The sequence below is a fragment of the Vanacampus margaritifer genome, chromosome 12, assembly GCF_051991255.1.
Source record: "Vanacampus margaritifer isolate UIUO_Vmar chromosome 12, RoL_Vmar_1.0, whole genome shotgun sequence".
NCBI lineage: Eukaryota > Metazoa > Chordata > Actinopteri > Syngnathiformes > Syngnathidae > Vanacampus > Vanacampus margaritifer.
In genome coordinates this window covers 23,011,273-23,037,942 of record NC_135443.1, presented here as the reverse complement: position 1 = coordinate 23,037,942, position 26,670 = coordinate 23,011,273, and the positions used below count along the sequence as shown (strand labels likewise).

At 44.7% G+C, this 26,670-nt stretch overlaps 3 protein-coding genes across 6 annotated transcripts in view; 1 reads left to right on the top strand and 2 right to left on the bottom strand.

Annotated features, from left to right (window-relative positions):
* Positions 1-831: 831 nt before the first annotated feature.
* ciao2b (cytosolic iron-sulfur assembly component 2B) lies at positions 832-5,943 on the bottom strand. Its single transcript, XM_077582924.1, has 5 exons — positions 5,641-5,943; positions 4,921-5,000; positions 1,654-1,779; positions 1,382-1,427; positions 832-1,310 (listed from the first exon to the last, which is right to left on the bottom strand). Exons 1-5 carry the CDS (start codon positions 5,765-5,767, stop codon positions 1,210-1,212), a joined length of 480 nt encoding a protein of 159 aa, XP_077439050.1. The 5' UTR covers positions 5,768-5,943; the 3' UTR covers positions 832-1,209.
* An 863-nt stretch (positions 5,944-6,806) lies between these two features.
* Positions 6,807-14,965, bottom strand: lgalslb (lectin, galactoside-binding-like b). Of its 2 annotated transcripts, XM_077581589.1 has the most exons (5): positions 14,667-14,954; positions 14,334-14,417; positions 13,619-13,707; positions 11,762-11,948; positions 6,807-10,448 (listed from the first exon to the last, which is right to left on the bottom strand). In XM_077581589.1, exons 1-5 carry the CDS (start codon positions 14,709-14,711, stop codon positions 10,305-10,307), a joined length of 549 nt encoding a protein of 182 aa, XP_077437715.1. In that variant the 5' UTR covers positions 14,712-14,954; the 3' UTR covers positions 6,807-10,304. The 2 variants fall into 2 exon arrangements, with proteins under 2 accessions (XP_077437715.1, XP_077437714.1); XM_077581588.1 differs by having other exon boundaries at positions 10,303-11,948; positions 14,667-14,965.
* Positions 14,340-26,670, top strand: part of abch1 (ATP-binding cassette, sub-family H, member 1) — a 30,606-nt gene continuing 18,275 nt past the window's right edge. Inside the window, exons 1-3 of one of the 3 annotated variants that reach the window (XM_077581584.1) lie at positions 14,340-14,535; positions 16,443-16,601; positions 19,654-19,799. In XM_077581584.1, the coding sequence (XP_077437710.1) occupies positions 14,368-14,535; positions 16,443-16,601; positions 19,654-19,799 (473 nt within the window). In that variant the 5' untranslated portion in view covers positions 14,340-14,367. Of the gene's footprint in view, positions 14,536-15,426; positions 16,607-17,474; positions 17,581-19,653; positions 19,800-26,670 lie in introns of those variants that run through there. The other 2 variants (XM_077581586.1, XM_077581585.1) reach the window with 2 other exon arrangements.

Here is a 26,670-nt window from a genome sequence, read left to right as displayed (position 1 = left end):
CCCCCATCTGATGGAAAGAAAACACGGGTTACAGAAATCAGAGAAGAAATGTTAGAGTGGTGCCACGTAGTGGTCAAACAGGAACACGATTCACGTTTTTAAAAAATATATATTTTTTGTGTAGTGTTGAAATTTAATTTTATTAATTTTAAAATACTTAGAGCTTATTTCATTTTACATCAGCTAACTATGCTGTATTTATGATCACAAATATTCCATATTAATTCGAAAAGATAACAAATACACTTAAGTTAAATAATAAATATTTAAATTATTTTATAATTTAAGTGAAAGTAAACCGTTTCTAAGGTTGTACATATTTAACTTCTTTAAAAAAAATAAACAAGAGTCATATAAATACTTGAATTAGATTTAAAGAAGAAACTTCCTTTTTTATTCTTTCACATTAGGTACAACATTGTGAAAAGTATTTCTGGGGTTGTATGCATTTAAATAGATTTTTTTATTTTTTTTAAATACTGTTTGTATTTATTAAAAAATAGGAGTTAAATACTTCAGATTTAAAGAAAAACAAAAAAATTAAACATTAGGTATAATATTAAGTACAGCATTTTTATGCTTGTAAATGTTTTATCTAATTAAAAATATATTTATTTTTAAAATTAAGAGTTACATATTTTGACTTTTTAAATGAACCATTTAACATAAATCCCATAAAATGCTACATAATTTGGACGCTTGGATAAGATTATAAATATATTTTATAATTTAAATTCAATCATTTGTATTTCAAAAAGGTGGTGAAAACAAATGTATCGTGCATTAGACATCTAGTCACGAATGTGTGACTACAACTTAAGAAAGGACAACTTTTAGACAGCATGGTGAATATTTTAATACTACAGTTTACAGAGTGTATGTATGCAGGTTATAAGGGGAAAAAAATAATACTTTGACACACATTAGATACATTTGCACCCCTAGTTCCTCCCTGTACTCCCAAACATTTCTTGGGGTGGAAATGCCTGGAAAACATTTTTTTTAAACTAATAACAATTTATTTTATCATTTATTCCTAGAAAATGTCTTTGTTGTATTAGCCATCATTATATTGTGCAAGTGTACCTAATGAAGTGCTGGTAAGCGTGTGGTTCACACAGTTACACACACATTCTCACATTTGCCTTGCCTGTGCCGCATATTTAACAACCTCGGGTAAGGCTCCAGTGATGTCGACGAAACATGTCCTCAGACGCTCCTGGTGGACAAACACTGGTTGACCACCTCCAGCAGCGACGAGTTTTCTAGGGCGGCCGCCACCCGCTCTTTGTCGGCCAGCTGCTTGTTGACTGTGACCAACGCAAGAAATTCAAAAACTTGCACTCGGGGATGTGAGCGGGACAACATAAATGCATTCTACCTGCTTCCTCTGAGGCGTGCGTCCCAGGGGTGATGTGCACGTCAATCTGGAGGTGGACACAAACACGCAGTTAATATAAAAAGTCTACATACAATTGTTCAAATAACATTTTTTTGTGATATAAAAAAAAATGACCAAGATTAATCTTTTTAAAAATTCCTAACTTTCATCATTAAGGTCACCTTATTTGTGGAGAAAGTGAAGCACTTTCTGAACGTATGTAACGCTAATGCAAAAAAAGTGGTCGGAATGAACAGGAGCAAGCAAGGCACCTTGAACCGGTCGGGTAGCGAGCGCAGCAGCTTGACTTTGATTGACAGGCCGATGAGCGTGGCCATGCTGCAGTGGGGGATGGTGGGCGTGAACTCCACATCCACATTGCTGTAGGCATCATTCACCTGCACACAAAAATAAACCATCCATCCATTTTCTTAACCGCTTTTGCTCACAAGGGTCGCGGGGGGCGCTGGAGCCTATCCCAGTTGGCTTTGGGCAGTAGGCGGGTACACCCTGAACTGGTTGCCAGCCAATCTCGCAGGGCACACAGAGACGAACAACCAGCCACACTCACAATCACACCTATGGACAATTTGGAGTGTTCAATTAACCTGCCATACATGTCTTTAGGATGTGGGTCTGTAGTGTTTACAAAACACTACAGACACTTATTTTCATGCTTTATGGTTATGCACTCCGGTTATGTATTTCTAGACTAAAGTCTTAGAAAAACTTTCCGCTATCTTGGACTGTAGGATACCTTTATCTCCAAACTTGTGTTTGCTAGGTGACCCAACAACAACTGACTTACCACATAAACAATTTCAATCTACACTTGTAGCCCTTACTATCGCAAAAAAAACAATTCTTGTTAACTGGAAAAATAAACAAACTCTGAATATCGACCAGTGGTCTAACCTCCTCATAAATCACATTTTAATGGAAAAAATATCTGCCTCAAATAAAAAACAAATATCAAAATTTATAGAAACATGGTCTACGTATATAGAATATTTTAACCTAATTCTGGTTACTTAATTCTGCCTGTTAGCGAGAGCCACCACAGCGTGATAATTTACATTGATGTTTCTGTATTTGGCAATTTGTAACTAATGGTTGTGTTTTTATAGTCAGGAACCCAGTTGCTGCCAACAGGATCGAGCAGATTCACCACTAATAGGCACTAAGGGTTAATATTCAGATTCACTGCATGCCAGGGGGTTAATTCTATAGGTGCTGTCCCCCCCTGGCTGGGTGTGGGCGGGTCTGCCCCTCTGTTGGCTGCTGGGTGGCGGCTGCGTCTTGGCCGTTCCCTGGGTCTCTTGGGGGGTGCTGCGTTGCGGGGCACTCCCTGGTGTCCAGGGCGGCGCCAGCCCGGCGCGGTCCTTCGCTCTGGGCCCGGCGACGCGGTTCGGGGCCTGTGGACCGCCGGGGTGCCCCGTGGTTCCCTTTCCCCTCCCCCCCTTCCTCCCCCTTGCGGCCTCTCCCTCCTCGCCCGTCCTCCACCTCCCTGTCCCTTCTCCTCCTCTCCCCCTCTCTCTGCGGCCCTGCCGCTGCCCCCTGTCCTTCTTGTCGTCTCCTTCTCCCGTCCCTTCCCCCTCCCCCTCCGCTGGGCTGGGGGCTCCATCCGTGGCCCGGACCTCGGCGCTCCGGGGGACGGGGGGTGGTTGGGTTGGTGTTGTGCCCGCCCGAGGTGCCAGGAGGTCCATCCGGGGGGCGAGCCCTATCGCCCCGCCGGGCTGGTCCCATATGCCCACTGGGGTCCCGGTGGGGTGGATGGGGGTTTGGTGGGCGGGTGCGCCACCCGCCCCCGCCCGGTTGGGGGGGGGCCCCGCTGGTCGCTCCTCTTAACTCACTGCACTAGTTTTGCACAATACACTTTTATAGACATATAGGGCACATAACACACTTTGGGGGGAGTGGGGTAGGGTGGAAACACTGTCTTCGCCCTACAACTCCCCTCCAATTTTAATGCACCACACAACTGTGGTGGGGGCGGGGGGGTGTCGGGGTGGGCAGACCGCAGTATAGAGCAGTGCTGCGGTCCCCTGTCCGTGTCCCCGCCGTGCCGACACCCCCCCCCCCCATATATTTTTTCAATGCACCACATACACTCACTGACATGCCTGGGAGGCGGGTGGATCGGAGCAGAGGGGGATATCATTTCCCTCTGCTCCGGTTCACCTGCTCCCAATTTTAATGCACCACACACACACACTTGTATATACACTGGGATGGGTCACATTCAAGGTTTAGGGGTAGAGTTCGCCAGTAGGCGGGGAGGGTCGTGGGGGGAGCGGGGGCTGTGGACCGGTGGGGTGCCTGGCGGGCCTGCAGTGCCCTGTCCTGCTGCGTTGGGTTGGGGGCGCGGGCCGCGTTGGGGGGTTCCTGCTCCTGGGTTTGCTCTCCGGCCAGTGGCCCCTGCGGGGCCCGGGGGTCGTCCTTTGGCGCTGCCGCGGCCTGGGGGGCCCTGAGGTGTTGCGCTTGCTCTGTCCTGGCAGGGGGCGACGGCTCCCCTCTTTGGTGGAGATTTTCATGCATGCCAGATCCACCACACCAGCATCTATCGAAACTCAGACACAATCTGCTTCTTCCTCAGGTCTTTGAATCGGTGGAGGCTGGTGTCTGTGAATCTCACTCTGCTTCGTCTGTCCTTCCTTCCTTTCCTCAGTCTCTCCTTTGGTTTCTTGAGGTCTCCCTGATTTGTTGGAATTTAGATGTCTCTGGGGTTGGTGAAGGACTCTGGTTGGTGGCCTGGTGGGTAGTGTCTGGTCGGTGCTGGATTTCACTTTCCTTTCTTTTCTTTGGTCCTTCCTCGGGTCTCCTGACCTCCTCACGACTCTGGCTGGAAGTGTTCGGTTTAGGTGAACAGTATGGGATTTTTTTAATAGGTTTTAGGTGAACTAATGAATACACACACATTCGCACGCACATACACATTCTCACCCACATACAAAAAAAAAAGGAGAGCAATGATGATGACATGTCAAATCGGTAAAATTACCGAATGAACAATACTGAGCTCTCCAGAAAAAAAAAAAAAAAAGGATGTGGGAGGAAACCGGAGGCCCCGGAGAAAACCCACGCAAGCAAGGGGAGAACATGAAAACTTGCCGAAGCCCGGACTCGACCTCACGTCCTCTGCACTGGGAGGCGGACGTGCTAACCAGTCCGCCATCGAGCCGCAATTTTTTATTTTTTTTTATTAAATTAAAAAAAAACAAAAAAAAACAATCTGGAATAAATCCACAAAAATCCAAATCTATCCTTAGTAGGGTTGAACATTTCCAGTAATTTGGAAGGGTAACATGAGGGTCAATAGAATTTTGCAAAATTGTATGTTTGCCAAAAGATCTTTTTTCTAAATGTTGATGAGTAGAGCAATATAGCCCAATATTTTGCAAATATTGTGTAGATAAAGTCAACTCCTAACCAGCTATTTTTATAATTCAAAAGCTTAATAAACAACGCAAAAAAAGTATTTCATCAATCTAAAAACAGTACGACAATGTTTAAAATGGACTATACAAGAAAGAACCTACTTTGACTCTGACTTGCTCCACCACGTTCAGCTCCTCCAGAGAGAGAGGATGTTCCGGATCATTGATGGATCTGATCAGATGTTGCATCAGTTAAAGACAATTGCTCATCCTAATCCATCTATCATAATATATCATATTTATCCTTAAGTGTTACTTCAAATAATACAATTCGTTGCTAAAGCATGGACAAAGCACGTGCACATGTTGATTACGTTAAGAAAATAAATAAATATATCACTAGTACCACATATTTTTCTAAAAGGCAAGTGTCTACTTATACCAAATAAATACCGGTACTTAAACACAACAATAATAATAATAGATGATGATGATGATAATACCAACGCTGTACTTTAATTCTAAGAAAGGAAATGGCATATTTTCATAGAATACCGCCACGGTACTTTTTATTCATCCTCAGTTGAGAAAAAATTATAGACACTTTGAACATGTAAGCATTTTTAATTATGTTGGGAAAAAATATACTCGTTTGTTTACAAATGCTGCTTTTGCAGAACTGCGGCACACTTCCGGGTTTTTAACGAAAAGCGCCAGATTCTCACACACACTCTCTCTCTCTCTCTCGCTATCTCTCTCTCTCACACACACAAAGCAAAGCAAAACACAACACTTTCTGTTATGATAGTTAACCATTTAAACAATAACCACAAAACAGTCACTGGTTTTAACTTGCATGTGACTGTGATCCAAAAAGGATATCAAAGATTTCCCTGTCATCGATGGGGTCGTGGACGTCTTCGTCCTCGTCGGCAGCCGTCTGCAGCCTCTCACCGGACCGCTCGAATATGACCGGGTTGGCGTTTTCCAACTGGGTCCCGCCGGACATTTTGTAGCGGTACTTAAGCCTTTTTTTTAAAAACAGTCTACCAGAACAGCAGCAAGAAATTAACAAAATCTACGTATTGTTAAGTTGGATGAAATGGGTGTCCCTGTCGTCGGTGGAATGGCTAATGACTAGTTTACCAAAATAACACGACACACTTCCGGGAACGACGGAAAGCGAAACGCTATCAAAAAGCGAAGCAAATAAAAAAGAAAAAGGGGGCGGGGTGTAGACGTTTTTGTTGCTACCAATGTTTTGTAAATTAACATTTAATTTAATTATATGAAACTATTTGACTGGATTCAGATTTAGATTAGTTGTAATCCCGATTAGCACATTAAAAAGTATGGATCATGAATGCAGAATAAATAAGATGTTTACTTTAACCCCAAATAAAACAACAGACATGTACCAAGAAGATGAGAAGTTTATTGGTTTTCAATGGAGCATTGTTCTTCTTTTCTTTATGTTTTCCCTTCATTATTATTATTATTATTACTTTACAAAGGCAGCAGAAGGAGAGTAAACAGCATGTGCAGAAACCTGGACTGGTCTAAAAACAGCAGCAGAGTAGTTTTAAGTAATTTGGGGGATACCACACCGCAGAAAACACTGCAGTGAAAAATTATACTTCCGTTGAATTTGTGGTTTTAAAAAAACATACACCCAAAAATAAAAAACGCCTGCAGCTTTTCCTAACATATACCAGAACACTTTCATTAGTATTTAAACACTAAATTGAGTTTATTGCACACACATCCACACACTGCTGGTTATGCTGCAGTAAATAAAACCAACACAATACTCAGAGGACACATCATGGAGTTTGTGACTCTTTCTAGGAAGTCATAAAACACATCTGAACGCCTCAATTAGTCATGTGTACCAAAGACTACGCTCTCTGCTTGTTCCTTAACTCCTCGGTTATTTCAAGAGTTATTTTATAAATATGTACATCTAAAGTCCATTATCACGGACAGAAGTCAAATAAATCAGTGGAAAAACGTGACATCTACTTTACAGATGAAGAGGTGTGAAAATATCTGCTTAAAAAACACATCTGCCTTTTATTTATAGTTACAATCAGGAGGAGAACATTCACATCTTCACTCTATTAAAGGAATACAGTGGTACCTTGAGATATGAGTGACCCGTCTTGTTTTCTGCTTTGACTTGATGAGATAGCAGATAGTGATTTATTTTGTTATTGCCACCCTGCGTTTAATTTACAGTCAAACTAAACATAAAACACAGATAATTTAACAACCACACAGCTCTGCTTTAAGAATGTTAACAAATGTCAAACAATGAAAAACATCACACAGGAAAAAACTTTGGAGCAACACATGTAAACAGATAATATAACACTACTTGCAGGCAAATATTTTTCACCCTCCACAAAGAACAGCAATTTTTTACTGCTAAGGAGTATTGCGTCTCCTCTGCCTGAATGTATATTCTATTTCTGTATTATACTGCCCCCGGGTGGCCATGGTGCATACACCAGGAGGAGAAGAATAATGTCCATTGAATTGAAGCAAAAAATACGGCAATAAAAAAGAAGAAGTTTAAATTACATTTAATTATGTAATTACTGTATGTTTATATAAAGTACAACATTGTAGAGTGCTATTTTTCATATTAAAGTTTTTTTGGGAGGAGGCATTACAAATGAACTCATCATATTCCAAGGTACCAATTGGTTGACATTAATGCTTAAGTGAAGAACTATACAAAAAACAAAAAAACAAAAACAAACGTACCAGTTTGCATCTTACGTTCACGTTTGGAGTATAAAAATGTGAAAAGACGACATTTAAAAGTTGCAGACGTGGAAAACCAGGACAAATTAACAAATTACTCTATAGTTAGCAAGGTTAAGATTAAGATAACTGTGTAAACACGCTTCTCCGCTATGGGATAGGAACACTAATTTCGTCATTCAGTATCAATTAAACGCTTTGATCAGGTCCTAATTTACAAAAAAAAAGTTTTCAAGTTGTTTAAAGTGTATCAGTACCAAAAAACACCACAAGAAAAAACTCCCTGTTTACACACTTTTCTCCCCAAAGTCCACAACAAACACGTTACAATTATTTATGCAGGCCTTTGTTTCCCTACACGAGTGAACGTGCTTGTTAAAATGGTTGAAAGCAAAACGTTTTATTACAGTAGTGTACTGTAAGCCTGCAATACTGTAGAATGCCATGCACAGTCGGCGCACACAGAGCACGTTTTGTTCTGCTGCTGCAGTAATGATGCAACAGGCTGAACGCGAGTTTCCTGTTTGCCTAAAAAAAGAAGAAAAAGCTACAACCAGGCAGTGTGAGCACAGGAAGCTGGAGAGGAGGAAGAAGAAAAGTCTAATTTGGGGTTTAAAGTTTTTTACATTCTTGTATTCTTGTTTGTCTCCATTTGTAAATGCTTGTATTTTATGCAAAATTGATGACTTTTTATTTTACATTCTTTGTTGGAGTAAAATTACTTGGCACTTCAATCTTTTGATCCTTTCTGTTATTCAAACCGAACCTAAACTGGCCAATTAAAAGCATGTAGAGTGCATTTGTCATATTACAGCCTTGTTCCAAAATTGGATAAATCCAATTCTACCTAATGACAACACGAAAAAAAGAATAAAACTGACTTTAAACTCAATTCTCTTAGATACCTGAACAAACCATACAATCAAAACATGACTCCAATCTGATTTTGCTTCAAGCTAAAACCAAAACCAAACCATCACCTCAAAGCGCTGACAAGTCAATAATTTGCACCTCAAATAATGTAGAAGAACGACACTCCAGGTTATGATAAGTTACATATCTTATTCCCGTGAAGAACTGCTTGCCCATTGTATAAAAAAATAGGTGTCTAAAGAGGGAGAAAAAAAATGCTATTTTTAATCCAAAAAGTCCACCAGTCAGAAATGTACTTCCTGTTTGTCTTTCTCGTCCCACGACATATCCTCATCAATTTAGACTATTTACTGTAGGTCAAGTGTTGCCATGACAACAAATGTTGAGAACCCAGAGGGACGCCAGGAAAGGAAGACGTTGCTGGAATATGCGACTCATCTTCACAACGGAACTTTAAGTGCAATAAAATCTTAACTGGGATTTACTCTCACAGTAAAACATGTTGATTCCCTTGTGAGAGTGGATTCCCTGACTTGTGAGAAAAAAACAATAATAAAGGTCCAATTAGTTATGCTTGTGAATTGGATGAGCAAAAGTGTTTTCTAACCTACAGTGTTAAAATATTGTTTTAAGAATATAGCAACTGTAAATACTGTGAGCTTCATTTTTTTTTTAAATTAATTTAAAATTTTAAAAATGGCAAGTATATGCATTGTGAAGTTGACATTTTTTTTGTAATTTTATTTTATTTATGTTTTAAATTGGGGGCAGCACGGTGGTTGACTGGTTAGCACGTCCGCCTCCCAGTGCAGAGGATGTGAGATCGAGTCCGGGCTTCGGCCTTCCTGGGTGGAGTTTGCATGTTCTCCCCGTGCTTGCGTGGGTTTTCACCGGGTACTCCGGTTTCCTCCCACATTCCAAAGACATGCATGGCAGGTTAATTGAACACTCCAAAATTGTCCCTAGGTGTGATTGTGAGTGTGGTTGTTCGTCTCTGTGTGCCCTGCGATTGGCTGGCAACCAGTTCAGGGTGTACCCCGCCTACTGCCCGAAGCCAGCTGGGATAGGCTCCAGCACCCCCGCGACCCTTGTGAGGAAAAAAGCGGCTAAGAAAATGGATGGATGGATGGATGTTTTAAATTAAATTTAAAAAGAAATATGGAAATGGCTAGTAGAGTGCTGTCAGCTTTATTTTGTGTTTTTTATTTTATTGAAAATTATTTTAATGAATTAAAAGAAATATGTAAATGACGAGAGATGCTGTAAGATTTAAATTATTAGATTTATATTTTATTTAAAAAAAGTTTTTTAATTAAGCTGAAACTTAAATAAGCATTCATTTTGTTTAATTAAATTGGAAAAAATGTAAGCAGTCCTAAAAAATTAACATGTCAAGAAACACTCAGAGCATTTACATTTTTAATATAATATTTTGACTATGTTTTTCAAATTAAATTTAAAAAATAGCTCTAAATGTATAATGTAAGGTTTAAAAATAATAAAAATAATAATAATAATAATAATAAAATTACTTATGTGTTTAACATTTCATTGCAACTGTAAGAAATTGGAAATGATACTTTGAGTGTTACATTTAAAAATATTGTAATTCTAATCTTTTTAGTAAAATAAAAAATAAATTGCATTTATTTTGAAATAACGTAAATAGAGATGTTTAGTGACCTGACTAAACTAAAACCCGAGAAATGAATAATTGAGAAGGGAAAAAGGGAAAGGGAAAAACATACATTTAAAGAAGAATAAGAAGCGGAGGCACCTTGTTACATGTGAATGGCGGCGCAAATGTGTGTGGGCGAGTGTAAGTGTGTGCGTGTACGTGCTCAAGTCCTTAATGCACACACACTCAGCCTGCCGAGCTTTGTGTGCTGTGCGCGTGTGCGTGGCTAGCCCAGCTTGGTGATCTGTAGGTCTCCGTCTATTCGCACCGTGTCGATGGAGGTCAAAGATTTTACTTTGTGGTAAAAGTCAAAGAGCTGATGTCCATCCACAAATATCCGGAACCTTTGGTGTTCGCAGTGAATCTCCACCTGGAAGTGGAGACACACATCAAATGCAACACTCAACTTTGGTAACCATAACAGTGTCGGAATGCAAGCCATTGAGAACTGGAAGTGTGGAAAATGTGTTGAAATCTTGCCACCAACTGTGTTTGAACTGGTCCAGGGTAACATGCTGACCGGGTTGAAGTCTCACAAAGCAAACAGAACAACCTAAAACGTGCAAAGAGTTTGCATGTTTGAGCACAAGCAAGTAAACAAAGCGTGTCACATGTCCAAACGCATGTCGTTGCAGTGATGAGGAAACATGTCAGCCTTAATCTGCAGCTTCTGGTACTGAGTTTTATCAGCTGGATGCTCTTACATAAGCAGCGACGTAGCAGTAGCTTCGGGTTCAATCTGCCAGAGAGGTATTTCTAATATTTTGGCCTCATTTTGGATACAGAATTACTAGAGCAGAAATGTGTGGACCTGAGGTCACATGGCATAAATTTACTACACATGTTATCTACAGTGGCTGTCATGCAGAAACCACAGTGTGTATCTGCATGGATGTGGACTTTCCTGTTTGCTTGTTAGTTGCACAGTGCTGGAAAAATGCTTTCATTATTCCACAACAAACAAGCAGTGAACGCCAGTTACATATCAGACTTTTTGCGAGATTAAATCTTGTATGGAATTAAATGCTTCATTATCACCAGTGTAAAACATATGACAGTGTCACAGCTGTAGCAATATTAGTTGTTTTTCACAGAGGATAAGGAATCTATGCTTGAAATAATTTTTGTATTGCACCCGGGGATTAGTATATTTGCGTATTTTTTTCTATTGTTTTATTTTTTAATATTTTCTCATACTGTATTTGGGATGTTTCCTGCTTTATCCGGTATTTCCCCCCCTGTCCCCACCACCCAACCTCCTCCCACTATTTCCTCCAATTAGGCATGGAAAACGTTGAATATTTATCTGCGGGTTTTTTTTGTAAAGGAACGAATATAATCTTTTTTCTTCTCCTTCTTTTTTTTTTAAATCAAGAGGTCACTCAGGCTGCGGTGCCGCACTGTGACAAGGATGCTAGTTTAGCCGGTCAGCTTTGTTTTGTATTATGTGTTAGCAGTGTTTCCCACACCATGTTAATACTTGGGCGGGTCACCCAAGTAAACTGGCCACCACCCAAGAAGTTTTCAAGAAAATTTTATAAAAATATATTTAAAAAAAAAACGTGTTGCGACCAGATATACCACATGTAACATTAGTTCGCTGTCACTCACTTGGATCATGAGGTTAGATGAGACGCAAGTAACAGGACTGACAACAGGCACTGAATTATTATTTCTTCTCACCCTAAAAGGTTGATCCGGGATGAAGGGAAAGTAGACAGTGGAGGCCTCCTCCTCGGTCCACTTGCCGGCCACGCGGGCGCTGCGCAGAAACTGTCGATCCGAGAAGCGGGCGGTGAGTTTAAGAGCCACGTCGGACGCCGCCTCCTCCTTGTCTTTATCCCGGCCGCAGGTCAGGCTCACGTCAAAGCTGAAAGGTTAAAGGGGAGGGAGGCGAGTCAACACAGGGGTTGCCAGATGTTTCAGTCTGAAGGCTAATCTGGGATGATGGTACGAATGAATCATAATCCCCACTGCTCGTTTGGGCGAGCATCCGGCACCCAGCGGCTTGGTGTGTAGACATGCAGAAAACTGATACTAACAACCTTGAGAGGCGACATGGACAAAAGTATTGGGACACCTCAATGTGACAGGGAAGTCTGGAAAAGTCCTGCGAGTGTTCCAATCAAATGTAAACATGAAAAACATTATGTAGCTGACCACAATAAGCAAGTAGATATGCTATATGTTGCTCTATTATGTAGCTGACCACAATAAGCAAGTATTGGATATGTTATATGTTGCTGTAAACTATGAAAAGAATATGATCTTATTAAGGTGTCTCTATTTTCTACATCTAAAATGTAACATGAGATAAACGTGGGTTCCCTTTAGCCCAGCATGTTGAGAATAACTCAAGTCCAGTTGTCCAACTATTTATTGATGACTTTATTGATCAAAGATATGTGTGTCCCAATACTTTATTCCAGTAGTAACACAAACTTTTGCTATGGATGTGGCCAGCTGCAGTGAGCGATGAAGTCACCACAGGGCGGGCGGGGAGGGTGAGTTCCACGTTGAACTTTCCATGTTGGGTCAAGTCACACCCAGACAAGTCCCCGTTCTTTTTTTCCCATACTCGTACTGGAGAGGGAACGCCCTGACATGCTTACAAAAATCGTCATTCACCTTCATGTGGCGCCCACAGCAGTAATTATTCATTAGATTGGCGGTAGGAGGGCGAGGGGAGTGGTTCGACAAGTCTGGCTGTCCTCTAGAACAAAATATTTATTTCCTTAAATCAGTGGTGGGCAACATAAGGTTTGTGTGCTTTCTACAGCCCTGCCAGAGCAGTTTATCCGGTTTAAAAATACATTGAGGAATATCCATCCATTTTCTTAACTGCTTATTCCTCACTAGGGTCGCGGAGGTGCTGGAGCCTATCCCAGCTGGCTTCGGGCAGTAGGCGGGGTACACCCTGAACTGGTTGCCAGCCAATCACAGGGCACACAGAGACGAACAACCATTTATACTCACAATCACACCTAGGGACAATTTTAGAGTGTTCAATTAACCTGACATGCATGTCTTTGGAATGTGGGAGGAAACCGGATTGCGCGGAGAAAACCCACACAGGCACATTGAGGAATAGTTATTCCCCCAAAATTCCCCAAAATGCAGCTCAGAATTGCTCATATGTAATATCTGTATTTGCCTGTACTGATCCATGGGCTATTTGGCTATTTGGTAAAACAACAAATGTTTTTGGACAGTCTCTGAAAGAGAAAAAGATCACATGATGAGATGGAAGAGGAAGTGCCTAAAACTGCAAATTGCAGCCACATACTGGCTGCGTAGTCGGTAAAACCACTCCTGTCCCAATACCCACCCTGTGTTGCGCACACTCTCATGGCCAGCAATAAGGCACTCTTAAAGTCTGACTTTTTTTTTCTAAATCTTCCGCCCTCTCCCCATGATATGCATGCACTCATGGCATACAACAAGGCGCAAGTGGCATCATCAGAGGATGTAATTTAATCTAATCTAACAAATGTTTGTTTTTTTATGTTTTTCCAATAAAAAAATAAACAATAATTTCACCAGTCTGGCTCCAAATCCACAATGCCCATCACGATGATCTTCTTCCCAGGCCTCATGCCACCTCGGATGCGTCCACTGAAGGGCACTGTCTGCACATTAGGGGGAAAAAAATAAAAATAATAAAAAAATCTACATTAAACAATTAAAAATTCAAACTAACAAAAGGTACATTTTCAGGGCAGGACGGAGAACTAGTCATTTGTCTCACTGTTTTCGGGTTCTTAGGTCAAATTCCTCTAATTAACTTTGTTTCTTCTCTGCAGAGGGAGGGAGCAAGGCAAGATACTCATAAACAGAAATGCCTTTTTGCTCTGATTAATATGCATGGTCCTAAAAAAATAAAATAAATCAAAAGTGCCAGCGGGTACTAGTTAGCCCCATGGGCAATATACTGTAAGTAGCACATGGGTCTGTGAAAGTGCTATATACTATATGTGCCCTAGAATTAATAGGGCAACCAGCCCAGGGTGCAACCAGCTTCTTTGTGTCTTTTCCCCTCCCAAAAAAATCATGTGGTTCATTGTACTCTATAAATTGTCCAAAGGTGTGAACGGGCTTGTAAATTCTTGTTCATGTGCACAGCGCATGTTTGACAATCTCTTTGTAAGTGACCCAATTTAGCAAGGCTAGTCTCTAACTCAGGCCGGACCCAAATTCGCCAAACGATATGAAAAATGGATGAATGGATGTACATTTCCTTCCCATTCATTCCTACCAGCAGCCGTGCTAGATCCTCCTTGTCAGGTGAGATGAGGCCGACGTTCCCCAGCGACTCGTTCAGCTGCTGGTCCTCCACCATCTTCAAAAACAAAGAATTTTTTTTAACTAATGTAATAAGCAAAATAACGGTCCTTGAACGCAATAAGGGAGCGAGGGAGCAAGCGAGCGGGTCAATCCTCCCAGTGCCGGTGGATCAGGTGAGCCCCTGCACTCACGAAAGCCTCGGCTCGCTGCGTGCACAAAGCTCCGGTGCGGGAATCGAACGCATGCACGCACACAAAGCGATTTCAAAAAGCATTCCGCCGCGAAGGGCTGCAAGAATACTCACAATCGCGTCGTTTTCTGCTGCCTGCACCGCCATCTTGAGCCGCATAGGATGCTGTCTGTCCCGGAGGTGGAGGAGGAGGGTGAAGGGGGGGACGAGGGGGAGTGAAGAGCTGCCCTGCCGGCCGGTTTGGGAGCGCAGTGTGTCCGCGTCGTGGCACTCCTTCTGAGCCAGGAGGCTTCTTTCGGCTTTCTGGCTGCGTATATGCGCGGCCTAGTAGCAATGGTAGCCGAAGGGCATCCCCGCCTCGGGTGGCTGCTGTTTATCTGCTGACGTATGCTTTTTTCATAATTATACACTCCCCAAGCTTAATCCCCGTCTGTTGGAGAGGGCTAATCACACACTTCACCCAATTACTCAAAATGGGTGTGTGCTTGTGTGTTTTAAACTAACCACAACGTCCATCTTGCAATGTTTAAATGACGATCTTATAGAAAAAAAACAATGCTTCTTTAATATGAGATTTATTTCTCCCGTTGTAATTGATTGACAGACCAGCGCCCTTGACGGACGTGTCTTTTTTTAAATGCACTGCGGCCTCCATGTGGACATCCTATGCCAATACAAGCTAAAAAGTCCAATCTGTTCAAAGCAAACATTTAGCACATTCTACACATTAGTTGTTTAAGATAAATGTGTTTGTTGTCCTTTTTTGCGTGAAGACGCCGGAAAATAAAATTATGTTTCCCTCTTCACAATTTCATGTTGTCTAGTAGTTAATGGGTGGGTGGATGGAGGGATGGATGGCTGTTGCTTTAGAGTAAATGGCTAATTGGCAGCGTTTATACAGTATTCACTACCACTAACTTCTTGGTTAATACGGGTTTATTTTTATGTTATGTTACGTTTCATGCTATCATTTTGAATTTCCATTTTTCACACGGGATTTTTTTTACTCAGTATTTTCACACAAGCTTGTCTTTCGGGTTACGTCATCCCCACGCGACAACTACAGCTCAGCTAGTCATTCATTTCGACAGTACAGTACAGTAGGCTACTGTATGCCTGCTGCTTTTTCAGCTTTTGAGCTCGCATGTTATTTGCAATGACAAATAAATATTGAATTGAATTGAATTGAAAACCAAGGGACCGTGCGACGAACTCACTTGAAAGCATACGGTCTTAAACATAAACCTTACCTTGAATATATTAGTAGTTGTTGTACGTAATTGCGAAACAGTATGTTTGATCTTAGATTTTTTTTCTAGTCAGGTAAATTTTGACATTGGTTGTGACCGGCTGTACCCAATTACACTGGTACACTAGTAACAACATTAGGTAGGACTACATCTGCATGGAAACAAGCAGTTTTTCTTAGTGATCCAACATTTAAAATGCAATTACAACTCAACTTTAAAAGGCATGGTCCTAAGTTTTTCCATTGCTGTTTGTAAACACAACATTCAAAACTGACGCTCTATGATCAAATTAAGTTGCATTTCGGCAATGCAACGCAATGCAAATTGATCCTTTAGACGGTGAAACAACATTGTTTTAGCGTTGCGCGGCTGTTTTAATCACATTTCGAAATCAAAATAATCCTCACAAATCAAATTATAACAATGCTTTTCAATGAGCAGAGAGCGTCCTTTCACCCAAGACCGCCATTTCGATTTCTTGACGTATAAGTTCGGAATTGTCCATAACGTCTTTTTCTATAAATGTCAGACAGACTTTCTCACTAAAATTAATATACGAGTACAGTACATTTACTTTACCTTCACAAATAATAATAATAATAAAATAAAATAAACTGAATGTGCGCGCCCCCGCGAGCAGCACAGTCCCCTCCCCTTCCCTTCTCCCTCCAGCAGGAGGCTCCGCCGTGCCCGCTGCCTCTTTGCAGCCATGACCGTGGCGGAGGAGGCGGCTGTCCGCCGGGAGGATGCGATGATGGCGGCCTGCGCGGCGGCGGACTCCACCGAGATGGAAGAATGGGTAAGGTGCGTCATTAATTATTATTATTTTTATTTTGTTTTTATTTATTATTATTTTTTATTTTTGGGAGGGTGGGCGGGGGGTTGTGCATGGATAGGAACAGACACGTCACACTGCTTGGAGTTGTTGTATGGGTGAATGTGCCTTCCACTTGGTAGCAGCAGCAGCAGCAGCAACAACGAGAAGGGAAGTGAACCAAACGATTTTCAGCATTCAGTTGTTGCACCAATGAGTGCATGCATGGAGCTAACTTCATGCAATTTATGTAATAAATAATACATTTTTCAAAGCAGACTATAATGCAGAAATTCTTTAGTGCGGGCAACATGAAGGCCTAGTTAGCATGTCTGCTTTGCAATTCTGAGGTTGCGGGTTTGAATTCAGGATTTCCCCATCCTGTGTGCATACTGCCTGTTGTCCATGTGAATAGCGACCAATCAAGGGTGTAGTCTAAAACTGATTTTTTTTTCCCTAACGTGAATGTGATTTCATTGAGAAAAAAAGTTTGTCTAGGCTGGCGACCAATCCAAACCCCTAACCGCATTACCCAATTATTTTGAAAAAAAGAACAAAATTAAAAACATTCATATTTATTTATTCAGTGCTTTTATTTTTATGATTGTGAATGTGATGTTTAATATTTGTTTGTCTATAGATGCTCTGCGATTGGTTGGCGACCAGTCAAAAGTGTGCCCCGCTTCTCATGACAAATTTTATTTTTTCCAATAAGATGCACATTAGGTTCATTTGCTCTGAGTTTAATGTGGTTTCGAAAATGGATGAATGGAATTCCTTGCATGTCACTTGTTCGACACCTTGTAGGTGTGTGTGTGTGCGTGCTTATTGACCAAACCCGTTCTCCCACTTTGCAAGCATGCCTAATGAGGCCCAGGTTGTTGTTAGCAGCGTGCCGCAGTTCATCGCTCCATCTTCATCCCCTTCACGTCATATCTTTTCCTCGCCATCGTCGCCTTCACATGTAAGTTTTGCCTCCTCTTATCGCATATTCGTGCTGTGTTGTTGCTGCTGGGAGATGGAGTTTTGCTGCCTTGGATGTGATTTAGACGTATTAAAAGATGTAGGTCGGAGTGGCAGGGGTGAAAGGCAGCAGATTTATTATTATGCAACAACACCACCCTCACGCTCTCTAATCTCCCTACTGGGAAAATGTTGGATTAATGCTGAAAGAAAAAAACTTTTTTTTTTTTGCTTTAAGGTGTGTTTTATTAAAAAATTTAAGATTTGGGAATGCTGTCACAAGTTGTTGTTCACATTGGGGGGAAAGGGCAACTTTGACCTGTTTGCATTCTTGTAGGGCTGAACTATTTTGAAAAATAATCTAATTGTGTTTTTTTTCTCTTCTCAATATTGCGATCTAACGTGAATATATTTTCAAGGTCCTCTTCCTATGCACTTTTTAACACAAAAAAACAATAACCTAACCTGCATTAAAAGAAACAGTCAGAATTATTATACATGATAGATTTGTTCTTAAATTTAAGCTTACACTAAAATAAAAGCAAATAAAACATGAGTTAATATTAAAGACTACATCTACTTTAATTAGATTTTAAATTAGTAAACACGTTCGTTATTGCAGTTTTGTAAGTGTCGACGACACAAAATCCTACCAAACAAGTGTTGCTTAAATATTAGTTAATCAGATTGCAACAATAATGTAAATAAATCTGTAGCTTTATCACTTCCACTTTTCATCTTTCATCAAACAATGATATGGATATATGTGGACAGTATTTCTTAAGCACTTATGTAGACGTTGAATGAATAAATAAATAAATAAATAAATCTACCAAAATAGAGCAGAGCGTTTAAAAAAACAAAAAAAAACAAATTGCATTCTGCTAAATTATGATGTCAATTTGAATTTAATTGTTCAACCCTGCATTCTTGCCAACAAATATCTCATTGGGTGACCTTGCAAGCTAGCTCGCTTATGGCTGACTTGCAGGATTGTCGCAGTTTTTGCATGTCTGCTGTAAAATGTGTTTAAGAAAGTTAGAGAAGCGAAGTTGGTCAATTTCCAGCCTCAGGGGGTAATATGGAACCCACCTCTCTTGGCTGACTTGATGGAATGTCGCCGTGTGGCCTATGTCTCCACTGTCAAATCTCTTGAAGTAACATTTAAAAATTACCATTTCACATAATTCCATCCTCAGACAATTCTAGAGACACAACCCAAACCAGCAACCAAATCTTAATTTTTGTTTGTGCATTTTCCACACTGTCAATTAGAAATAATGTAGGGATGGGAAATATATATCCATCCATTTTCTTAACCGCTTGTCCTCACAAGGGTCACGGGGGGGCTGGAGCCTATGCCAGCTGGCTTTGGGAAGTAGGCAAGGTACATCCTGAACTGGTTGCCACCCAATCACAGGGCACACAGAGACGAACAAACATTTACACTCACAATCACGCCTATGGACAATTTGGAGCATTCAATTAACCTGCCATGCATGTCTTTGAAATGTGGGAGGAAACCGGAGTACCTGGAGAAAACCCACGCAAGCAAGTGGAGAAACATGCAAACTCCACCCAGGAAGGCCGAAGCCCGGACTCGATCTCATGTCCTCTGCACTGGGGGGCAGACGTGCTAACCAGTCAACCACCGTGCCGCCCGGAAAATATATATATATTTTTTTTTTTATTCAATTAATCGACAAAATAATGGACAGAGTAATTAACACATTCAGTGTCATCTTTCTCCCCCAGTCTGTGTTGACTTTTGTCTCTTCATTCCAGGTTACATCTTGCGTAATAATAAACTTCGTCGCTCATCCCGTATGCTCTCCATTTTGACCTTTGGCCCGGTTCTTTGTTGACTTCGTTGTCCACTCTCTGTGTACTTCTTCTGCCATTCCATGTCCACGTACACCCCAATTCATGTCATCCTCACTTTGAAGTAATGAGCTTCATATCCTGCCCTGTGGTTGTCATCGCAATTCTCCATGTTGTACCTTTTAATGCACTAAAGACCAAATAAGCAAAAGCTGAAATTGTGTATGATGATGATCACTGCCCTTGTTTGCAGAAACAAAACAACATGAAGGAGGACCCGGAAGGGTCGCCGCAGCCCACGCTGGGAGACGCCGCAATACAATGCCGGGACGTTTGCCGCTCGTATGGAAAACTAAAAGTTCTCAACAACCTCAACCTCACCGTGCCACAGGGACAAATGTGAGTACAGTGACTCTTACTTTTTTTTAATTCCTTTGTTAGGCACATAGGAAACACAAGCAAATATTTTGCCTTGATCCGTCGGTTCAGAAAGAGAATGTCAATAACTATTTAAAAAAAAAAAGTAAAATATCTATCCATCCATCCATTTACTACCGCTTATCCGGGGGTTGGGTCATGGGGGCAGCAGCTTCGACAAGCTCCTCTGACGGGATCCCAAGGCGTTCCCAGGGCAGCCATGAGACATAGTTTCTCCAGCGTGTCTGGGTCGTCCCCCGGGGCCTCCTGCCGGTGGGACATGCCCGGAACAACTCTCCAGGGAGGCGTCCAGGAGTCATCCAAACCAGATGCCTAGGCCACCTCAACTGGTTCTTCTCAACGCAAAGGAGCAGCGGCTCGTCTCTGAGTCCCTCCCGGATGACCGAGCTTCTCACCCTATCTCTAAGGGAGAGCCCGGACACCCTGTGGAGGAAACTTATTTCGGCCGCTTGTATCCGGGATCTTGTTCTTTCGGTTACGACCCACAGCTCGTGACCATAGGTGAGGGTAGGAACGTAGATCGACCGGTAAATCGAAAAGTTCGCTTTTTGGCTCAGCTCCTTCACCACAACAGTCCGATACAGAGCCCGCATTGCTGCACCAATCCGCCTGTTGATCTTCTGCTCCTTTCTGCCCTCACTCGTGAACAAGACTCTAAGGTACTTGAATTCCTCCACTTGGAGCAGGATCTCATCCCCGACCCGGAGAGAGCACGCCACCCTTTTCTGATTGAGGACCATGGTCTCAGATTTGGAGGTGCTGATCCTTATCCCAATCGCTTCACACTCGGCTGCGAACCGCTCCTGTGAGAGTGGGAGATCACGGCTTGTTGAGGTCAACAGCACCACATCATCTGCAAAAAGCAGAGATGCAATGCTGAGGCCACCAAACCGGACCCCCTCAACACTTTGGCTGCACCTAGAAATTCTCTCCATAAAAGTTATGAACAGAATCAGTGACAAAAAGCAGCCTTGGGCGAGTCCGAAGCAACCCCCACAGGACCCTTCCCCCCCGATGGACACGGTCGATTGCCTTTTCCAAGTCCACAAAACACATGTAGACTTGTTGGGCGAACTCCCATGCACCCTCGAGAATCCTGCCGAGGGCGTAGAGCTGGTCCACTGTTCCACGGCCGGGACGAAAACCTATTCCTGAATCTGAGATTCAACTTCCCGACGGACCCTCCTCTCCAGCACCCCTGAATAGACCTTACCAGGGAGGCTGAGGAGTGTGATCCCTCTATAGTTGGAGCACAACCTCCGGTCCCTCTTCCTTAAAAGGACCACCACCTTGCACTGTCCCCAATGTCCACGTGATGTTGTAGAGGCGTATCAACCAGCACAGCCCCACAACATCCAGAGCCACGGGGCCTTGCCAACAAGGAGCTCAGTGACTTTGACCCCAGAGATTGGAGAGCCCACCTCAGAGTCCCCAGACTCTGCTTCCTTAAAGGAAGGCGTGTCGGTGGAATTGAGGAGGTCTTCGAAGTATTCTCCCCACCGATTCATAACGTCTCGAGTGGAGGTCCGCAGCACCCCATCTTCGCTATACATAGTGTTAATGGTGCACTGCTTTCCTCTCTTGAGACGCCAGATGGTGGACTAGAATTTCCTCAAAGCGGTCTGGAAGTCGCTTTCCATGGCCTCACCGAACTCCTCCCATGTCTGAGTTTTTGCCTCAGCGACCGCCAAAGCTACATTTCGCTTTGCCAGCCGGTACTTGCTGCCTCCGAAGTCCCACAGGCCAAAAAGGCCCGATAGGACTCCTTCTTCAACTTGATGGCATCCCATACCGCTGGTGTCTACCAGCGGGTTCGAGGATTGCCGCCACGACAGGCACTGACCACCTTACCGCCACAGCTCCAATCGTCCGCCTCAACAATGGAGGTGCGGAACATGGTCCACTCTGGCTCAATGTCCCTCACCTCCCCCGGGACAAGGGAGAAGTTCTGCCGGAGGTGGGCATTGAAACTCTTTCTGACAGGGGATTCTGCCAGACGTTCCCAGCAAACCCTCACAATACATTTTTTTTGTTTACCAGGTCTGACCAGCATCTTCCCCCACCATCGGAGCCAACACACCACCAGGTGGTGATCAGCTCTCTCTTCACCGAAGTGTGCAAAACATGCGGCCGCAAATCCGGTGACACGACTACAAAGTCGATCATACGTACAGGCGCCAAGCCGATGGGCAATAAGTATGCCCACACTTGCTCTGCGCCTCTCACCGTGGGCAACTCCAGAGTGCAAGAGAGTCCAACCCCTCTCGAGAGGATTGGTACCAGAGCCTATGCCGTGTTTTCACATTTCACTGCCTCACACACCAGCTCAGGCTCCTTCCCTGCCAGCGAGGTGATATTCCATGTCCCAAGAGCTAGCTTTTGTAGCCGGGGATCAGACCGCCAAGGTCCCCACCCTTGGCTGCCGCCCAGCCCACTATGCACCCGACCCCTTTGGCCCCTCTCACCGGTGGTGAGCCCATGGGAAGGGGGGCCCACGTTTCCTCCTCAGGCTGTGCCCGGCCGGACCCCATGGATGCAGGCCTGGCCCCAGAGGAGGGCCTCAGTGACCCGCGTCCGGGCAAAGGAAACATCTGTCCATTTATTGCACTCATCATAAGGGATCAATGAGCCATGCTTTGTCTGGCCCCTCACCTAGGACCTGTTTGCCGTGGGTGACCCTGCCAGGGGCATAAAGCCCCAGACGTCATAGCTCTTAGGATCATTGGGACACACAAACTCCTCCACCACGGTAACAGGTAACAGGCACAAAAAACATGAAAAACAATGACCAACAGGCTAGAAAGGCCTGTCGGTACTCACTTATCAGCGCCTAAAGATCTTAGATAAGAAGGGAAGATGCTAGGGCGGGGGATTGAAAAGAAAAAGAAAAAAAGACAAGGCTCGAGCCATGCTGCCAAAGGGGAGCATAGTAAAGCCCTGGAAAAAAAATCTTGCAAATACAGTGGAACCTCGGAGTTTGAACGTCTCTGAACTCGTACAAATCGGACTTCAACCAGAAAATCTGAGTAATAAATGCCTCGGAGATGGAACTAATTTTCGGAGTTTGAACACCCAAGCAAAGCAAGCTAAGCCGAACGTACCTTGAAAACGGGTAGCCAAGTGAAACCGAGCGAAGCCGAGCAATGCCGAATGCTCACGTTGCGGTAGTTGAGACGATGCACTGCTCATTTCCAGTCGGATTGTGAATACACCCGGAGGTGTTCCATACTTGTGAGTGCATTTTGATTTTTCCATGACAATTTTCTTCGCCATGGGCCCAAAGAAAGACAACAGTGCCTTGGCAGCAAAGACAAACATACGGTGCTTCAAACCACAGTGGAATTAGGAAGGAGATTATTTCGCCGTTATAACTACCGTGACTATTTCTGTAAATACTGGCACGAGGACCCCCCTTAGCTGTTACTGTTACTGTGCCTGACGTTAAACAACGCACGCAAGGACTGTTTAGTAGTCTAACAATATGCCCAATGTAAAATACACAAACTCAGCACTGAACTAAAGCTAGCATTAACACAGCATTTATCATCCACTGATGCCATCACACCACAACAAAAAAGGTAAGGTATTTTTTATTGTTTAAATACGGTACTGCACTGTAAATGTAAAAAACATAAATAGAAATTAAAATAGGAATTTTCTGTTTTTGGTGCTTGGGAACGGATTAACTGCATGTACATAATTTCCTATGGGAAAAAATGTTTCGGAGGTTGAACAATTCGGACTTTGAACACTTCGCAGGAACGAATTATGTTTAAACTCTGAGGTGCCACTGTACTTGAACTCCTCCACTTGGGGCAGGACCTCCTCCCCGACCCGGAGAGGGCACTCCACCCTTTTCCGACTGAGGACCATGGTCTCGGATTTGGAGGTGCTGATCCTCATCCCAACCGCTTCACACTCGGCTGCGAACCGCTCCAGCGAGAGCTGGAGGTCACGGCTTGAAGAAGCCAACAGCACCACATCATCTGCAAAAAGCAGAGATGCAATGCTGAGGCCACCAAACCGGACCCCCTCAACGCCTCGGCTACGCCTAGAAATTCTGTCCATAAAAGTTATGAACAGAATCGGTGACAAAGGGCAACCTTGGCGGAGTCCAACCCTCACCGGAAACAAATTCGACTTACTGCCGGCAATGCGGACCAGACTCTGACATCGGTCGTACAGGGACCGAATGGCCCGTATCAGGGGGCTCGGTAACCCATACTCCCGAAGCACCCCCCACAGAACTCCCCGAGGTACACGGTCAAACGCCTTCTCCAAGTCCACAAAGCACATGTGGACTGGTTGGGCGAATTCCCACGCACCCTCGAGGATCCTGCTGAGGGTGTAGAGCTGGTCCACTGTTCCACGGCCGGGACGAAAACCACACTGCTCCTCCTGGATCCGAGATTCGACCTCCCGACGGACCCTCCTCTCCAGCACCCCTGAATAGACCTTACCTGGGAGGCTGAGGAGTGTGATCCCTCTAAAGTTGGAACACACCCTCCGGTCCCCCTTCTTAAAAAGGGGAACCACCACCCCGGTCTGCCAATCCAGAGGCACCGTCCCCGATGTCCACGCGATGCTGCAGAGACGTGTCAACCACGACAGCCCCACAACATCCAGAGCCTTCAGGAACTCCGGGCGGATCTCATCCACCCCCGAGGCCCTGCCACCGAGAAGCTTTCCAACCACCTCGGCGACTTCGACCCCAGAGATAGGGGAGCCCACTTCAGAGTCCCCAGACCCTGCTTCCTCAAAGGAAGGCGTGTTGGTGGAATTGAGGAGGTCTTCGAAGTACTCTCCCCACCGGTTCACGACGTCCCGAGTCGAGGTCAACAGCACTCCGTCTCCACTATACACAGTGTTAACGGTGCACTGCTTTCCTCTCCTGAGACGCCGGATGGTGGACCAGAATTTCCTCGAAGCCGTCCGGAAGTCGTTTTCCATGGCCTCACCGAACTCCTCCCATGCCCGAGTTTTTGCCTCAGCGACCGCCAGAGCCGCATTCCGCTTGGCCAGCCGGTACCCGTCAGCAGCCTCCGGAGTCCCACAGGCCAAAAAGGCCCGATAGGACTCCTTCTTCAGCTTGACGGCATCCCTTACCGCTGGTGTCCACCAGCGGGTTCGAGGATTGCCGCCACGACAGGCACCAACCACCTTACGGCCACAGCTCCGATCGGCCGCCTCAACAATTGAAGCGCGGAACATGGTCCACTCGGACTCAATGTCCCCCGCCTCCCCCGGGACAATGGAGAAGCTCTGCCGGAGATGGGCGTTGAAACTCTTTCTGACAGGGGATTCTGCCAGACGTTCCCAGCAGACCCTCACAGTACGTTTGGGCCTGCCTGGTCGGACCGGCATCTTACCCCGCCATCGGAGCCAACACACCACCAGGTGGTGATCAGTTGACAGCTCCGCCCCTCTCTTAACCCGAGTGTCCAACACATACGGCCGCAAGTCCGATGACACGACTACAAAGTCGATCATCGAACTACGGCCTAGGGTGTCCTGGTGCCAGGTGCACATATGGACACTCTTGTGCTTGAACATGGTGTTCGTTATGGACAGTCCGTGGCGAGCACAGAAGTCCAGTAACAAAACACCACTCGGGTTTCGATCGGGGGGGCCATTCCTCCCAATCACGCCCCTCCAGGTCTCACTGTCATTACCCACGTGAGCGTTGAAGTCCCCCAGTAGAACGAGGGAGTCTCCAGGGGGTGCGCTCTCCAGCACACCCTCCAAGGACTCCAGAAAGGGTGGGTACTCTGAGCTGCTGTTTGGTGCATAAGCACAAACAACAGTCATGACCCGTCCCCCCACCCGAAGGCGGAGGGAGGCTACCCTCTCATTCACCGGGGTAAACCCCAACGTACAGGCGGCTAGCTGGGGGGCAATGAGTATGCCCACACCTGCTCTGCGCCTCTCACCGTGGGCAACTCCAGAGTGGAAGAGGGTCCAGCCCCTCTCGAGAGGATTGGTACCAGAACCCAAGCCATGTGTGGAGGTGAGTCCGACTATATCTAGTCGGAACTTCTCAGCCTCGCACACCAGTTCGAGCTCCTTCCCTGTCAGAGAGGTGACATTCCATGTCCCCAGAGCTAGCTTCAGTAGCCGGGGGTCAGACCGCCAAGGCCCCCGCCTTTGGCTGCCACCCAACTCACTGCGCACCCGACCCCTTTGGCCCCTTCCACCGGTGGTGAGCCCATGGGAAGGGGGACCCACGTTGCCTTTTCGGGCTGTGCCCGGCCGGTCCCCATGGGTATAGGCCCGGCCACCAGACGCTCGCCTTCGAGCCCCACCTCCAGGCCTAGCTCCAGAGGGGGGCCCCGGTGACCCGCGTCCGGGCAAGGGAAACGAAAATCCAATGTTTGTACTCATCATTGGGGTCGTTTGAGCCATGCTTTGTCTGGTCCCTCACCTAGGACCTGTTTGCCTTGGGTGGCCCTACCAGGGGCATGAAGCCCCGGACAACATAGCTCCCAGGCTCATTGGGACACGCAAACCCCTCCACCACGATAAGGTGATGACTCACGGAGGGGCGGGAGATCGACAGCGGGAGATCGACAGGCGGATCGGTGCAGCGTCTGCAGTGATGCGGACGCTGTATCGGTCCGTTGTGGTGAAGAAGGAGCTGAGCCGAAAGGCGAAGCTCTCGATTTACCGGTCGATCTACGTTCCTACCCTCACCTATGGTCACGAGCTGTGGGTCGTGACCGAAAGAACAAGATCCCGGATACAAGCGGCCGAAATGAGTTTCCTCCGCAGGGTAGCCGGGCTCTCCCTTAGAGATAGGGTGAGAAGCTCGGTCATCCGAGAGGGACTCAGCGTC

Excerpts from the sequence above, each read along its gene's own strand:
- ciao2b (XM_077582924.1), bottom strand. The coding sequence starts at position 5,767 with ATGTCCGGCGGGACCCAGTTGGAAAACGCCAACCCGGTCATATTCGAG. Across the intron at positions 5,001-5,640 it reads CGATGACAGGGAAATCTTTG|ATCTGATCAGATCCATCAAT; the intron begins ATATCCTTTTTG and ends AACTGATGCAAC. Across the intron at positions 1,428-1,653 it reads CGCTACCCGACCGGTTCAAG|ATTGACGTGCACATCACCCC; the intron begins GTGCCTTGCTTG and ends GTCCACCTCCAG.
- lgalslb (XM_077581588.1), bottom strand. The coding sequence starts at position 14,711 with ATGCGGCTCAAGATGGCGGTGCAGGCAGCAGAAAACGACGCGATT. Across the intron at positions 13,708-14,333 it reads AGGATCTAGCACGGCTGCTG|ACAGTGCCCTTCAGTGGACG; the intron begins GTAGGAATGAAT and ends CCTAATGTGCAG. Across the intron at positions 11,949-13,618 it reads GTGGATTTGGAGCCAGACTG|CTTTGACGTGAGCCTGACCT; the intron begins GTGAAATTATTG and ends TTAACCTTTCAG.